Genomic DNA, 16,678 nt, shown 5'->3' on the forward strand with positions numbered 1-16,678 from the left:
CTTTATTTACCAAATACACCTTTTCTTTTTATTCATTTACGGGGTCATGTCGACATTGGTTGGAGTTAAATTTCAAAGAAAACGTTTTGACATAATTTTTCGACAAAGCTTAGAATGTATGAGGAAAACGTGATTTTGGTTATAAGAGATTTATGCCAAGAAAGAGTTAGAATGCCTATTTATCATTTAGAGTTAGAATGTCTATTATTATTTGGTCTAGTGATATAAAATCTCCTATTTATATGTGGGAGGTCGTCAGTTCGACTCACATAGACCGGTCGTAGTATCTGAATTGTTTAGTTAAAAAAAAAAAATTAGAAGCATACAGTCCACAATTTGAAGGATAAATTCACAAAAGTGAATCATTTTCCATGTTTTCAAGACTGCATACGGTTTATGTCAGTTTTCACCGAAATTGGTATTCTGTAAGGTTCCAAATTAGATCAGATTAAATTTGTCCTAATTCTGTCCAGCATGAATCGTAGATAGCGAGTACAGATGCCTTAGATTATTTTCAATCTGACAAAGAATTGAGATACCAATATACAGTATAATCAAACAACTAATCACGAATTGAACCCTTGAAAAGACAAAAAAAATAGAATGCTCAGAAGAGCCCTATATATGTATTTGTGTGTGTGTGTGTTTGAGAGCTGGGTGGATGGTTCCTCCTGAAACCTGAAACGGACTAGTTTGATTTAAACAATGTCTGAATGTATAGGAGGATATTTGTACACCTTTGGTATAATCGCTGCCTATATATCATCTTTCATCATTTCTCATGTCAAAATGTGCTAACTCATGAAACAATGAAGTTTGTGTTAATAAACTGCTAATGTGAATCATAGACTAGACATATATGTGTAGTGTTGAACATTTAAGATTGTTGGATTTCTGATCAGATCAGGCGGATTCAGATCAGAAAGTGAGCTCAAGCGGATGCCTCATGTATAGTGCTCAGCAGATCCGCAGCCCTGATCGAAAGTGAACTTTGGCGATATTCAGAGGGGGTGAACATGATTATGGTACCAAGTAATTTCAGAATCCGTGAAGCACTGTTGGTGAACATGACCCTAGATCCCAAGTACATTGCAGCCTTGTTAACAGATCAACACTCACCTGCAAAACAATCTGTTGAAATTGATCAATTAGGACAGCTCGATCCAAAACCACAATATCAACCACTTGAAAGAAAAGTGGAAAAAAAAAAATCTGAAATTATTCAATACCTATAAGAGGGTAGAAATATTGAGATTCAACGGAACACACTTAACTTGAGGCAACATTAGCATAGGCACAGGAGAAAATATTTACTAAAACTGGTGACAATAGATATGCGGTGGCATTACCAATACATGAAAATTATGCACCAGTAAGAATAGGTTTAAGAATCAAATAAAAACTAGATGCACAATCAGGAGACACACTCTTAATAAGATGGTATATGATTCTTGGCCTCCCTGGCAAATATATTTCAACTGGAAGATCCCTTTAATTGCAATACCCAAGAAAGATAGATGTCTTTATTATCTTAAATATAGCCATTGTAATGGGAGAAGTATATGTCAAGTCATCACTTCAGAAATATTTAGCAGGTGTACCATATTTTGAGAAACTATTGTTTTAGGTATGCAGTAAAATATGTCTTAGCTGAACTGGAATACATATTTGTAGATTGTAGGGCCAATATCAATACCTTAAGCTTGAATGGGGATTTCAAGTTATTTCTCAATAAATATAAAGGGTAGTTAGAAAGAAAGAAATGAGCATACCAAAAATTTGCAGATGAACATGTTTTAAACTTTTGTCATGTGTGCCTCAGTAAGAGAAGAGTTCAAGTCTTCTCGAGATTGTGATCGCCTGCTTTGAAGACGCATCTGAGATCTGTGAGGAGACCAGAAAGAGCCCATGCTACTGCTGTCGAATTGCATCTGGCCCAGGCTATTTGCCGAATAGCTATGGGATATACTGCTACTTGATGGGTACAAGGAAGACTCCATTAGTTGGATGTCACCACCGTTGTTGAGACCATGTCCCAATCCGAATGGTCTTTGTTGGACACCACCTGCAACTGTCGGACTTAGAGGCGTCTTTACTCTGCCATCCCCTGAAATACAAAGTTGACATTGACTCCTAAGGATATAGCAGGGGGCATTACAAATTCATAGGACCATCCTCAAAAGGCTCTATACTAGCATCCCTCATATTGGGACATATCTTGGTTCTTTTTCTCGAATTTCTCAATATTTCCCTAATAATTTCATTATAGGCGCATGTTGTTACACACAAACCAGCCCTCTTAAGACTCTAGATTCATAGCCTTCCACATAATCATTCTCATGAATTTGCACTAGATTGCTTAAACTATAAATGTACACAGCTAATTCACTGAAACAATTTGTTCTCTTATACCTAGCCTAGCTATTATGTATATCCAAACATCACATTCTGGAGGGACTGATTCAGAACCATGACCAGAGGATGTGATGAATAAATGAGGGGAAGATCCCTCCAGAGGAAACCTCTTGGAAACACAATGGGAACACGGTAAAATTCTAATGTAAGAAACATTACAGTTGCTTATGCAAATCATTTCAGAACTAGCAAATCAAAATTCTTGAATAAGAGCTTACCAGGAATAATAGGACTCCAGCGCTGGAACCGGAAAGGAGATTGCATAACAGATGCAGAAGAGGCATTATTGCTCATAAACAGCGGGAGATACGGCCTCCAGAAAACCTTTGGCATCCAATTGCCAATGCATGATAATGCACAAAGGAGTAAAATCAATGATATAAACAAAACCAAAAGAAGAAATATTGGGTTTATTTTCATCTGGAGTATTTCATAACTGCGAAACCCCAGTCCAATCGAAAGTGTCTTTCCAGCTTCCAGCAGAGCAACCCCCTGTGTCCATGTGATACTTCCAGAACCAATGGTGATTTGTTTGTCTATAATGTGCAAGCCCTCCCTCAGCAAGAATGCAATATATGGTGCCCTAAAACAGTACTGTTCAATGAAAGGCTGTGGAGCAACACTCTTCTTTGCAACTTCCCAAGTTCTTTCACAAAATAGCCGGCCCTTTTCCAATACATCATCAAGTGACGACTCAGAAGTCAAATTGAAAAACCGGTAAACCACAAAAAATCCTGAAATTGCAAAAAAATTTCCAGAAGGCCGGGGTAAACCATCTGGAAGAGCACAAGGTTGCACGTCACAATCCATTGCAGGGGTTATATTGGACCATTCTGATAAATTAACAGCAACTCGTGCTAGTTTACCACACTCTTCCCAGTTTGGAGCACCAACGAGCTTCAGAGGAACCCCTGACCTTCCTCCTTTACCCAAATTCTTTTTTGCAATCACAGGGCCACCTTCTTGGATTTTCGAAACACATTGAGAGCAAATGTACTGCTCCTTGTACCCAGTCTGCAAGCACGGATGCTTAAGTTCTCCCTTCCCATTTACTAGTTCTGTCTTATTGACTTCTGGAAGCCTTTCAAAGAGACGACCCACAGACTTGTCAAACGCATCATTTAAACCATAACCGGCAAGAGAATATGCAGTGAGATGATGGTAAACAGTCCCAATCCTAATTTTTAAACTGGTGTCTTGTTGTACATGTTCATTACTCTCAAATGTAACCTGCAGTGATGAACCACCCAAGTCAAGCGAGCCAAATGTTGGCTTTCTAGGTCCAGCCCCAAACATACCCCTGTGATGGTTAAGGGCTATCCATCCAAAGTAAGCTTCTTCCAGGCCACTGATAGTCCTAACCCAATCTCTTTGGCACAAGAAAGGCGACCTCTTGAGTATAGACCATGCATTATCTAGAAGCCATTTTGAATCATTACTCGGCAGCCTACGAACCCCTGCAGTTGCATAGAGGAAGAGGGACGTTGTCTTATGTGCATCCTTTGGAATTTGCTTCTCCGCCCATTGAACAAGTGGCTTTATTGCAGCCTTCAAGCCGGAAACATTGTGCACCAACTTGTCAAGCCCAGGCTCAGTTTCCATCCGATCATAAGCTCGCCCGGTGTGTGCATTAGGTTTCCTCTGAAGACCTTCTGTTAATGACTTCATCACAATCGGAAAACTGTTACCTTTCTCATTATCATCAGCGGATGCCTGATATACATAAACTCTAGTTCCAGTACTTCCACAATCAAGCACAATATAGTACTTCGGCTCTCCTTTAAACCAGTAAGAATAAACCAACATGGAAACCAAATAAACCAGAAAACCAACCAACAATACACAGCAAAGATATATGAATGCTCGAACCCACTTGTTGCGCGAAAACGAAGCACCTCCTCCTCCTCCTGGCAGCGATTTCTCCTTGGAAAAGCTGGAGGGAGAGGCAGCGGCCTCTCTCTGCAACGAATGAGGAGGAGGTTTCGAATGTGACACAGTTGCGATATTGGGATCTTCGATATCAACGTGGCTATAAGATGAGAAATCCTGGAGAGACGACGAGAGTCTCAGAAAGTTCTTGTTGCGTGCGCTGTGAGCAAATGCAAACGCGGCAGATTTAGGAGGGGAAATAACCGACCCACCACCCTGAGGACGACTCGATAAAGAAGAAATGAAATTGGCAATGAAATTAAACACCATGGTTGGTGTTGGTTTCTAATTGGAATAGCTGTGAAGAAAGATATGAAACTTTCAACACACCCAACAACATGAATCAAGCAATCACATGATGGTGGGTGGATTGAGTTGGAGTCTAGATCCGGAGTGACACTATAGTTGGGGAGTAAGAACAGAGAAAATTGACAAAGAATTGAAGAAATCGGACGCAAATCCAAATGCCCATATTGGAGAAGAAAGAGCGGGAGCAAGGCTGGGGAGGAGGATTTACCTAGAGTGGATGAACAAGATGATCACAGACGACGACGACCATGGGCGTAGAGATGAAACTGATTCGTATTGGGGAGTGCTTTAAAAATGAAATGAAGAAGATAATCAAATACAGTGAGTAGAACAGAGACGTTTGAATTCTCCTGGGTCTTGGTCTCTGTGGGAGTAGTATCCGGGTTGTTCAGATCCAACCACAACCAGGACGAAGCACGATACCCTCTTTCTTTTTCTCTCTCTTTTTAATTTTCTTTGCGTAATTTCGTACCCTTTTTCCCGTTTTCGTAAACGAGTGAAAATGCCAGGTGGCGTTGGAATGAGATGGGAGAGTTCGGGCTTTGGGCGTCTGGGCCGTGTAGGCTTTATTTGTCTTTCCTTCTTTGTGGTTGTGTTTGGCCCGGGGGAATGTTTTTACTTTTTAGCATTAGCATCTCATTTTATGTAAGGCCGGCAATTTGGGCCATGTTAAAACCAACCAACCGTACTAACTTAGTTTGTATACTAAAGACTTAGTAATCGACTTACTCAGTATGATATACCGTATCAGTCTTGGTAACATGTTGGTACTTGATATTGAGATTTTCGTACCATGTATGTGTAATTATGCAAAAATACACTCATATTTATGTAGGAAACGAGAACTAAACATCTAACCTTTTACAAACAACCTATAAAATGTATAATACGTGTAAAGACAATTAAAATATATGTATAATATATAATATATGTATTGTTTTATATTTATAACATACTATAGATATAAATACAATTAAAATATAAAATGTTTAAATTTTAACAAGAGGTATGTTTCAAAACCATGACTGTTCTGATGAAAAATATGACTACATACCATTAGACCAAAACTATCATTGCATTATATTTGTGAAAAAATTATATTTATCACTTCATTTTTTGGGGCCATAATCGAAACTCGGTAGAGGCCTATTACCAACCGAGTACCAACTAAGTCGGTATACCAACTTCGGTGGTTGGTTTTGGTAGAGGATTTTGTCTACCAATCATAAGTTGGTTGGTACATGCTATTAATGGTATTAGTAAATAAAGTCGGTATACCTACCAATACCAGCCCTAATTTTGTGTGTATCCTTGTTCTAACTAGGTAACTTACCCGCGCTTCATTGCAGAAGAGAGAGAGATGAGCAAAACTGTAATTTAGAGAGTGATGACATGACTGTAATTATGACGTAAGTGAGAGCAGAATCGTTATTTTTCAAAAAACGGGAAGTAAAACTGTAATTTAAAAAATGATGACATGACTGTAATTATGACGTAATTTCGTACCCTCTCTCTCTTCAATTTTGTTTACATAATTTCGTATCCTTTTTCCCCATTTCGTAAACTACTGTAAATGCCAGGTGGCGGTGGAGACAGAGTTCGGGCTTTGGGCGTCTGGGCCTGGGCCTCTGGTCTGTGGTTGCGTTTGGGCCGGTTTCGGGTGGAGGGAAGTTAAGATATAATTATGTAAACGTGTAGATACACGCCGTATAACATCGTGCGTTCCTAATGAACGGATCGGATTCTTAACCCGGGTGCTTAAACCGTCACTCGACCCGATCCATATCCGCTTGTAAATGCAGATTTGGAGCGAGCTTTCTCTCCCACTCCCACACAACGAACAAGACTAGAAGACGACGACATGGACGGGAAGCTGGCGCCGGGGCTCTCCCGGAAGTTGAAGAAAGTTCTGGAATGCCGCACCGACTCCCCGGACGTTCTCTCTTCTCTCAACACTCTCTCCTCTTTCTACGCCGAAAATACCCCTCAGTCGCGGCGCAATCTCAGATCGAGCATCGAGAAGCGCGGCCTCTCCATCAACGTCGACTTCCTCGAGGCGTCGCGCGCGGCGCAGCAGGCCCTGGATCGCGTCGAGGACGAGGTCAATGCGCTAGCCAATTGCTGCGACAAGATCGCCAAGGCTCTCAACAGCTGCAGCGCCACCACCGGTGACATCATCACCACCACCGAAAGGCTCAAGCAGGAGCTTAACGTCACCACTCAACGGCAGCAGATCGTGTCGTGCTTCCTCCGCGATTACCAGCTCTCCAACCAAGAGGTAACGGAATATTTATATCCTCTGATTCGCCGTAACGGAATATATTCCGGTGATGAGAAATCTGAGATCGGATTAGTTTGTTTGTGGTTTTGGCTAGATCAATGCTTTGAGGGAGGATGAACTGAGCGAGAGCTTCTTCAAGGCGCTCTCTCACGTTCAGGAGATTCATGCTAATTGTAAACTGCTATTGAGGACTCATCACCAGGTACATTATTCGGATTTGTGAACCGAAAATCGGAAATGTGATGCTTGTGGATATAATGCTGATTTGAAGTTGATGATATACAGCGTGCTGGTCTGGAGCTCATGGATATGATGGCTGTGTATCAAGAGGGAGCTTACGAGCGCCTGTGCAGGTTTTTTCTTCTCTTATGATCTTTCTTCATTTATATAATGATTGTTTCGATTCGGTAGATACTAGTATGCTAGTGGTGATTTGGTGACTCTTTAATTACTCGTACAATTTAGGTGGGTTCAGGCGGAATGTAGGCAGCTTGGTGACTCTGATAATCCTCAAGTTAGTGATCTGTTGAGAACCGCGGTTCGTTGCCTCAAGGAAAGGCCTGTGCTTTTCAAGTATTGTGCAGAAGAGGTGATTCTCTGTGCTGATACCATTTTCCATTAATTTCCTAGTTTGTATATTTGCTGACAGGTTAATCTTTCAGGTAGCGAATATGAGGCACAATGCGTTGTTCAGGCGGTTTATCAGTGCTCTTACACGCGGAGGACCTGGAGGAGTGCCGCGACCTATTGAAGTTCATGCTCATGATCCATTACGATATGTTGGGGATATGCTTGGTTGGTTACATCAGGTGTGGAACAAAGGCCAATTGGGTATCTTATAACTGTGCATCTTAACTCGTCATCTCTTAATAGTAGTTTCTTGCTCTCTTTGCAGGCCTTGGCATCTGAACGTGAACTTGTACTTGCGCTACTTGATCCAGATTCTATTGCTGATAGTCCAACCACAAACCAAATGTCCAAGAGCCAAGAAAGTAATTCTCAGAAGATAGAATCTGATATTACATTTGTTCTGGATAGAATATTTGAAGGAGTTTGCCGTCCATTTAAATTGAGAGTCGAACAAGTTTTGCAGTCTCAATCCAGTCTCATAATTTCATATAAACTAAGTAATACCCTGGAGTTTTACAGTTACACTGTAAGTATTCTTTCTTGTGATTCAATGGAATAAACTGTCCCATATGTTTTCCTTTTGGTCTTTTTCCCACCAATTTATCACTGTCTGCTTACTTGCAGATATCAGATTTGCTTGGGAGCGAAACAGCTTTATCTAATACACTGTGGACACTGAAAGACGCTGCTCAGAAAACATTTTTTGATATCTTGAAAATCCGCGGAGAAAGGCTTTTGAGGTATCCTCCCCTTGTTGCTGTTGACCTTTCTCCACCCCCAGCAGTAAGAGAAGGAGTTTCCGTGCTGCTTGAATTAGTTGAGACCTATAACAGTATGATGCTTCAGAAGAAGCCTCCTTTCGATCAAGTCATTTCTGCTTTACTAGATCCAATTATTCAGGTGTGTTTATGCAGACATATTATACAAATGGTATATTCTTAGAGATGCTGGTATTACATTACTTAAAACAATATTCAGATGTCTACATATGTCATGTTCATAATAATTAAACGAACTTCACCTATTAATTGTTGCGTGTTGTATAATTGCACAAACGGGCTCTCTGTTAGCTGGACCAGTTCATAAAGAATTCCAAGAAAGGGTGACCTGGCCTTGTGAGCCAAACTTGTTGCAGAGTCAGACATTTTTTTTTTTGGCGAAACTGGGTCAGACATTCGATGTTATAGAACATTTAACTGATAATTCTTTTTATTGTCTCTATCATTGTGTGGAGAGGCTCAAGACATTATACATTGCTATGCAAAGGCTTCACATGCACAATGAAATACATAATAGTGATAGTATCCAATCAACTTGATATGTTGAATAAAGTCCGTTACTTCCACCATTGCAGATAAGTGAACAAGCAGCAGAGGCACACAAGTCCAAGGGAGCTGGCCATTCTTCAAGAAGAAATAGAATGAGTTCTGATTCGGGTAAATTCAGTAAGTCCTCAGTTGATGCACTACTGTCCAGCAGTTCTACCCCATCACCTCAGGTTTCTACTTGCCTCTTACTTATGTCAATAAATGCACTGCTGTCTGATTGCAAACCTATCTTCACATGCGTAGTGTTAGGTTTTGTTGTTCTCATCAACTCTACTGCGTCGAATTTTTCATGGCGCTAAGTATGTCAAATCAGAATCCCATTATCTCACCCCACCACGAACCCAATATCAATCTTCCCGCCCACTTTTAGAACTTTTAACAACTTCCCTTGTGACAAGTGAGTTCAAAGATTTCTGTCACTCCTGTTCGACCCAGTTGTATTATTGCCTATTTGCTGGACTGAGTATTTAAGATTTATTAATACTAAAATTTCTGAGCTTTTCAAGCTGCAATCACTTCTCAAACAAAAAAAAAAAAATCAGTGTTAAAGGAAGATCGGTAGAATCATATATAAGGGCTTGTATGTTATTCATTTCTAGCCTTGTTCTTGTTTCCTTCCTAATAGTTAAATCCCAATTTTGGTAGTTCTTTGCTTTTTGTGATAATCTTACATCTTTCAATTGGTTCCTGACTATGCATACATGGATTGATGCAGTCTAGTGAAACATCCTCCAAAATTTTCCTCATCAACTGCTTGTGTGCCATTCAACAACCATTGTTGGGGCATGAAGTTGCAGCAGAGTATGTGAAGAGTCTTGGGGCAATGATAGACAGACACATACACGGTCTTGTAGCAAATGAAGTGGATGCGATCCTTAAAAGATGTGGCTTGTCGAACAAAATGTCACACTTCCGTGACTCAGCCAACAAAGAGTCTGGCAATACTCCATTGGTAGAGATTGAGGACACTTCTCCAGCTGCTCTTTCTGAGAGTTTGAAGGCTTTCTTTGGACTTGTTTTGGGAAGTGATAGCTCCCTGCCTGAATTCGAGCAGATGCAGGTTCCAAAGTTGCGTGCTGAAGCTTGCATCCAAGTGGCCAAAGCATTGGCAGAAATATACGACCTTACATACGAGGCAATTATGGATCCCAAGAATGGGTACTCAGATCCGAAGTCACTTGCAAGGCATCCTCCGGACCAGATAAGGACCATTTTAGGAATTTGAAGCACACATTTTTCTTCTCTTCGCCTCCTCTTGCCTCTCATTTGCCTGTTTGTTTTATATAAACTTGCCTTTTCATCATTCAACGGATTATCAAACACTCGCTTCCGACTATTCTTTAGCCAAAAGGAATGTAGGTAAATACTTTAGGATGGATATTACGGTGGTACAAGCCATTAGTACCAATGGAGACACTGGTGGAATATGTTGTATTTTTGTGGATAAAGATTACTTTTCATCAGCTTGTTTCATGAGTTTCGTCGAAACATATTTATCTTGAAGCTAATTGACTATACATTTTAATCGTCAAACTCAACTATTCCTGAATCCCCCACTTTTGGTACACCACAATTGCGCGCTTGGCATTGTCATGAACTCATGTTACAGATTCCTCTTGTCTTTGTAATACCAACACACTGGACAATGGGACATGCCATCCTCAATCATGATTCATAAAAGACACTGTAGGACATTCCATCCTCAATTATGTTCTCTCATAAGAATACGATCTGTTATTTTGTAATTACATTAATAATGGCGTTACGATACAGGTTGATTTTTTTGATTTTTTTCTAAATTTTACATCAAACTTCTAGGAAGAAGAAAAGTCAACAAGAACAAGCCACTTGGGAGTTCTGGGTATGGCCGAGGTTGTTCTTCACATCGTCTCGACGTGAGTTTTTTTTAATTATTTATTTTCATTTTCCCTAATTCAAAAATTGACACGCCAACGCAAATAAAAGAAAAGAAAATACAATTATCAGATTCGAGTGATAGACTCTTCATATTAAGTGGGAAGGAAATCTCCAAAGGCAGCAAAGTCGTCTTTGAAGACGATAGAGTCTGATTCACACAAAACCAAAAGCATCCAACGACCCTTAAAACCAACAAACTAACCGCCACCATTTTCCATAAGATCTCTCCCTCTCCCTCTCTCTCTCAGACCCAGAAGGCTAGAGAGAGAGTGATGTCAGCAGCAGTGGCTTCTTCGTCAGCAGCAGCAGTTGGAGGAGATGTTGTATGGAAGGCTCACGCGGCCATGGCGCTGGTTCAGCTCTTCAACGGAGGCTATCATGTAATTACCAAAGTAGCCCTCAATGTGGGTATCAACCAGCTTGTCTTCTGTGTCTACCGAGACCTTCTTGCTCTCGCCATTCTTGCTCCAATCGCCTATGTCCGTGAAAAGTATGATCCTTTTCTCTTTTCTTTTTGTTTTCGATTTGGTTGGATCTTACGGCGCCCATTAGTTTTTGTGTTGTATTGATAGTTTGTGTAATATGTGCCAAGACATGAACTTGGGTTTGATTAAACAGTAAAAAAATTGCATCTTTGATGCTTAGGGAAATAAAAGGTTTGATTTTTAAGTGCTCAGGAGACTGGTATATCTTGTTATTGAGTTGAAACTTGAAAATGATCGATTTTGGGCTCTTTATGCAACAACTGTGGAAGTTTAGAATCATTAATAAGTCCCCACATATATGATGCATCTGTGTATTTGAAGTCATACTGTGGAATAACGTTGAGCAATCAACTGTTTTAGGTGTATGATCATGAATGAAAAACCACTGCATTATGTAACTTTACTCATTTCTTGTGTGTAGACGGATTCGGCAACCAATGAATAGACGCCTCTTCGTGTCCTTCTTCTTTATTGGGCTAACTGGGTAAGGCGAGTTTTTATCTCAATGGGATTCTATGGTCTATCATGGTTACTCATATTACGACATGACCTACTGATCTAGTGAATGCAACTTGGCTTCTGTTGGTTCTTTGTATGAAACAGGATTTTTGGCAACCAGCTTTTGTTTCTTATTGGTCTTGGCTACACAAATCCTACATACGCTGCTGCCATACAACCTTCTATCCCTGTTTTTACTTTTATCCTGGCAGTGCTCATGGGGTCAGTTTGCAAAAGTTTACCTTTGACTCTACATTTGTATATTTTCTAGAATATGTACACTAAAAAATGGAGGTTACTTGTACAATATCATATGTGAACGTTTTTCATGCAGCACAGAAAGAGTGAATTTGCTCAGGGTTGAAGGGCAGGCGAAAGTTTCTGGTACACTTGTTTGTGTTTCTGGTGCCATATTCATGGTCTTATTCCGAGGGCCTGCTTTGATTGGAAGTACAGAGCCAGACTTTGCATCACAAAGTGAGATAAGTGCCAAAGGTCAACCAGAGCCTGTTGGGTGGTTGATGTCCTCTTTCCTGGATTTTGGGTTTGATAATTTTCATCTTGGAGTTTTATGCTTGATAGGGAACTGCATGTGCATGGCGGTTTTCCTAGCCATTCAGGTGCATGATTATATACTTTACCTTTATCTGTTGAATCTATAATAATCTTATTTACTTTCAAGGCTTGCAAATTTCTTTTCTAGAACAAACAATTCACCTGACATATCAATAATGTTTAGTTAACCATCCTAGATGGTAGTTGTGCATCTTTATGCCGTTTTCAACAGATACGTGTCTAGAATTACAGCTTTCTATAGGGAAGTTATATTGTTCAATGCCAAAATTGTTGATTTCTTGGTGAGTAATCACATTTAAGTTTTCCTATCCTGGCTATCGAGCCAAGGATTTGGAGGAGCTGAGCTCAAAGTGATCATAATTTTGAGCTTGTTTGGATAGTATATGTGTGAAGACTCATATATATGGATAATGATATCTGATGGATCTTTCAAAGTTAAATCTGCTTATGATCTCATTCTGGAACTGATAACCTCCTGCATTTTGGCTCTTTTATGGAAGCTATGAATTCCTCCAAATTAGAAACTTCATGTCAAACATTGGTTCCAGACAAAACAAAAGTGGAAATTGACATGTACTGTACTGCAATTTGTGTAATGGGATTCTTGGTCTTCAAACACTTTGTTGCAGGAGTGTTACTCAGCTCCAGCTCAACCATTCTAACTGAATTGTTGATAATTGGAGATGCAGAGCCCTAGGCAGAACTTTTATTTTATTAGGGAGATATAAGTTAATTTAAATCATGAGCTTGGCCTCAGTCTCATATTTGAGTTACCACTTCAGTACCTGAGTAGTGGTTAGCCAATGTGGTAACAAATGGTACATACCCCCAAGACAAGAGGCCTTTCTCTCTTTTCTTTGCATGTCCCTTCTAGAGAATCTTGGTGAATAATATTATTGCTGATACTGAATAAATCAGAGGTAAGGGACTGCTTGCGTGATGTGTTTCCCAGAACATCTTAGAGGTAGTGGCATCCTTATTGCCGAGTTGTGGGGTCTGTTTTGGTCAAGCTAGCTTGGAAAAGGGAACCCCCCCCTCTCTTCCTCTGATTGCAATAGATTTGTTCTGTGGGTCAGTTACTTCAGATGTGCTGTAAATTATTGGCAGCGAGATCTTATTAAAAAGATTAGGGATCGCACTCATCGTATTCGAAGGGGAAAAAAATGTGGCAGCGGATTGGTTGAATTCTTTTAGTCTGACATCCAGGGCTCCTGTTACCTATCAGTGTTATTAAGAACTGTTTTGGTGTATTGACATCTTGGTTTAGCCAGACCTAGGAGTCTGTTTGTTTTTTTCAATACACCAAAAATGAAGAAGAAAAGACTTAAAAAAATTCTCTTCTTCATGACATGACTGCATAATTACATTTGTTATTGAAATTATGCAATTCCATCATGTCCAAAATAAGCTTACAGGCCATAGACTCCTGGCATCATTGAAATTGTCCATTCTCCAAAGTAGCTGCTATCTATGAGACTGGGTGAGCTTTGGCCTTAGTTAACTTCTGTACAGATTTGTTGAAATGAATGAACATGCAATGATTCACAATGCCCATCAGTAAATTTTTTACTTAAATTTAAAATTTGATTCACAATGCCCATCAGTAAACTTTACTAGTGATAGGCAATATACAATTGCATGTGTTTTCAGTTCCTAACAGTTGATTTGAAACTTACAGGCTCCACTTTTGAAAAGATATCCTGCCAATCTGTCAGTGTCAGCATATTCGTACTTATTTGGTGCTTCTTTCATGGTGGTGACTGCATTATTTATGACCAATGAATCAACAGACTGGAGCTTGACCCAGTCCGAGCTTTTTGCAGTTCTTTACGCTGTAAGTTACCATCTGGCTGCGTATATGTGATTGTTCAGTAATAGATTACTAATCTCCAGGTAATAAGAAATTGCAATCTTAAGTGAAAGTTCTAAGCAAATGCAAAGCAAAAGCCTAACATTCTTTGGTGAAAAAATGTTAACAGGATTCTGATGGGAGATTTACTAAATATTTTGTTAAGCAAGAAGCAAATACTATGCGAACATATCAATATCTACTGATGGGAAAAGATTTAGCAAACTAATCTGAACTTTTACCTGTTTCCATTTGCTTGAGCTCTTTTTGTGCCAGACTGCCTCCTAAACTTTCAATTTCCTTTGTAAAAAGACCCTACTACTAAGATGAACTTTCTGTTAAAAATGGTATCATTAACAGTGTACGTGTCCTTTCACTATACACCTAATAAAAGGTGGCCTTTTGCTTTTCGTCCACTTCTCTTGCTTAGGTGCTTTCTTTCTCCAGATTGACCTCTATACCCATCTCATTCGTATCATTGTTAGGAGAGAGAAGTTCAGTTAGCAATGATGGACCTTGTAATTTCATTAAGATTCAAGGGGAGGGGAAACTTTTTGACCTGGGCATAGTAGCATTTACAAACAATATATACGATAATTTGATGATGACTCTTTGGCATCTCTACTGGCTGTGTATCCTTGTTATCTGATAGTCTGCAACTAGATTACAGATAGTGAATCAGGGTTCTGTACTAATGCGTAAACCTTTCTTTGAATTTTTTTATATTAGTTTTTTCACCAAACCCATTGCCAGTTGAGGCTGGCTTAATTCTTAAAGTTGTGAACATACTTTGTTTTCAGGGAATCATTGCATCTGCCCTTAATTATGGACTCCTGACGTGGTGCAATAAGATCTTGGGGCCTGCTTTGGTTGCTCTTTACAATCCACTTCAACCTGCAGCTTCAGCCTTTTTGTCAAGAGTTTTCCTCGGGAGCCCTATTTATTTGGGAAGGTTTGCTCCAGTGATGCTCTCATTTCTGTTATTAAATCCTTTTCTTGGTTGGCCATAGATGTTAAGTTACATAGATTTACAAATGTTTTGTTTTGTTTTATAAAATTGAGTTCTGTAACTTTATTTGAACTACTTTAGAAGTCCTATTTGTTTACTTCTTCTATACTCTGCTTCTTGTACTGTAGCACTTTATTCTCCAATGATGCTTATTTTGGTCCTTTTTCTTTTTCATGTGAAAACAGTGTTGCAGGGGGTTTGCTAATTATTGCTGGTCTTTATGTGGTGACTTGGGCCTCCTTTAGAGAAAGGCAAGCAGCTTTGGGTGTTATACCGCCAATTGCTCGAGTCTCTGAACCTCTCATCCACAAAGATGCAAAGACACCATTCCAGAGAGTACACATTTTACCAAAATCATCGTCAGATTAAGAAGACGATTAAGAAGACAGTTATATTGTTTTGTGATGTAAAGTTATTATGCAAAACTCTTGAAATCGACAATAGACCGCCATTGAGATATGATAGTACGTCTTTTCCATTCATATGTTTTCTCAATGAAAATTCAGCCGATGCAGTTGAGTTACAGTAGGTATGAACTGTATTAGCCCCTGAGCCGTTCATCTTCATGATTCAATGCGCATGACTCGTACCCAGGAAAGTGGAAAATGCTTCAAAGATTTCCGTCTTCTCTATTTGAACCAGGAACATGGTATATTACGTTACTGTACTCTGGTAGCAGTACATAGTGTTCTCCTGGTCATCTATTCTTGGGTCCTAAAGATGGACAGTAAACCATATAAATCTAAAGACGATTGAGCATGAATATCTTAGGTCAGTGAACACTACTGTAACCCGATAACAGATCAAAGTATATTTTACACAATCAGATCAAATCAAAGGCATAACGACCAACATTTCTTGATCGTGAAGACTTATATTGAACCATCATAACTTGCGTAGTGTTTAAACATAGTTCGTTGTCGGTGATGATCATGCTTACGTGAGAATGATCAAGAGGCTAAATAGGTACGATGCGCGTGCTGTTTGCTTAGGTAATACGAAGATCCTTGGATTAGACTAATTTAATTTTCAATTCGCACAATGATTCCAAATATATCAGATAGAATCCCACTTACAACAACAGCATCAACAAGAACAACAACCTAAGATCTGCACTACTATTGCCTTTGCCTTTTGATCAATAATTAGATAGACTAGCTTGAAAAGGACAAGCGTCAACTTGTGTATTATGAGCTGCTTAAGCTAGGATATATTCATATCATTCTAGCAATCATGACGACCATTATCGACCTCTCCTCCATCAAGATCGATAGGCATGTGTGTTTAGTTTAACAAATTAAACTAAGATCATCGAGTTTGAAGTGGGTGGGAGTACAACGAAAGCAGATTAAAGAAAACAAGAGACGCACACACGCGTGGTTTTAGAGCTTCTGTTTCGTCTGCAGAGTGTTAATAAACAAAACATACATAATGGAAATCTCTCTCTCTCTC

General features: G+C 39.5%; 4 protein-coding genes across 4 annotated transcripts in view; 2 read left to right on the forward strand and 2 right to left on the reverse strand.

Moving 5' to 3' along the window:
* The window catches only part of LOC101312889 (group 2 truncated hemoglobin YjbI-like), a 771,661-nt gene that overhangs the window by 560,907 nt on the left and 194,076 nt on the right, over positions 1–16,678 (reverse strand). The gene's annotated exons all lie outside the window — the stretch shown is intronic.
* On the forward strand, positions 47–10,377 carry LOC101291691 (conserved oligomeric Golgi complex subunit 6-like). Its single transcript, XM_004291178.1, has 10 exons — positions 47–64; positions 6,527–6,931; positions 7,029–7,136; positions 7,220–7,287; positions 7,400–7,523; positions 7,597–7,743; positions 7,830–8,090; positions 8,189–8,464; positions 8,919–9,062; positions 9,608–10,377. The coding sequence occupies exons 1-10, from the start codon at positions 47–49 to the stop codon at positions 10,115–10,117; spliced, it is 2,061 nt and encodes a 686-aa protein (XP_004291226.1). The 3' UTR covers positions 10,118–10,377.
* Positions 674–5,079, reverse strand: LOC101313177 (probable apyrase 7-like). Its single transcript, XM_004291252.1, has 3 exons — positions 2,634–5,079; positions 1,773–2,107; positions 674–1,131 (listed from the first exon to the last, which is right to left on the reverse strand). The coding sequence occupies exons 1-2, from the start codon at positions 4,612–4,614 to the stop codon at positions 1,797–1,799; spliced, it is 2,292 nt and encodes a 763-aa protein (XP_004291300.1). The 5' UTR covers positions 4,615–5,079; the 3' UTR covers positions 674–1,131; positions 1,773–1,796.
* LOC101303185 (auxin-induced protein 5NG4-like) lies at positions 10,883–15,748 on the forward strand. The gene is made up of 8 exons (XM_004291217.1): positions 10,883–11,299; positions 11,716–11,778; positions 11,898–12,014; positions 12,127–12,242; positions 12,297–12,412; positions 14,047–14,202; positions 15,018–15,169; positions 15,412–15,748. Exons 1-8 carry the CDS (start codon positions 11,082–11,084, stop codon positions 15,593–15,595), a joined length of 1,122 nt encoding a protein of 373 aa, XP_004291265.1. The 5' UTR covers positions 10,883–11,081; the 3' UTR covers positions 15,596–15,748.

Source organism: Fragaria vesca, linkage group LG2 (genome assembly GCF_000184155.1).
Source record: "Fragaria vesca subsp. vesca linkage group LG2, FraVesHawaii_1.0, whole genome shotgun sequence".
In the NCBI taxonomy this organism is placed as follows: Eukaryota; Viridiplantae; Streptophyta; class Magnoliopsida; order Rosales; family Rosaceae; genus Fragaria; species Fragaria vesca.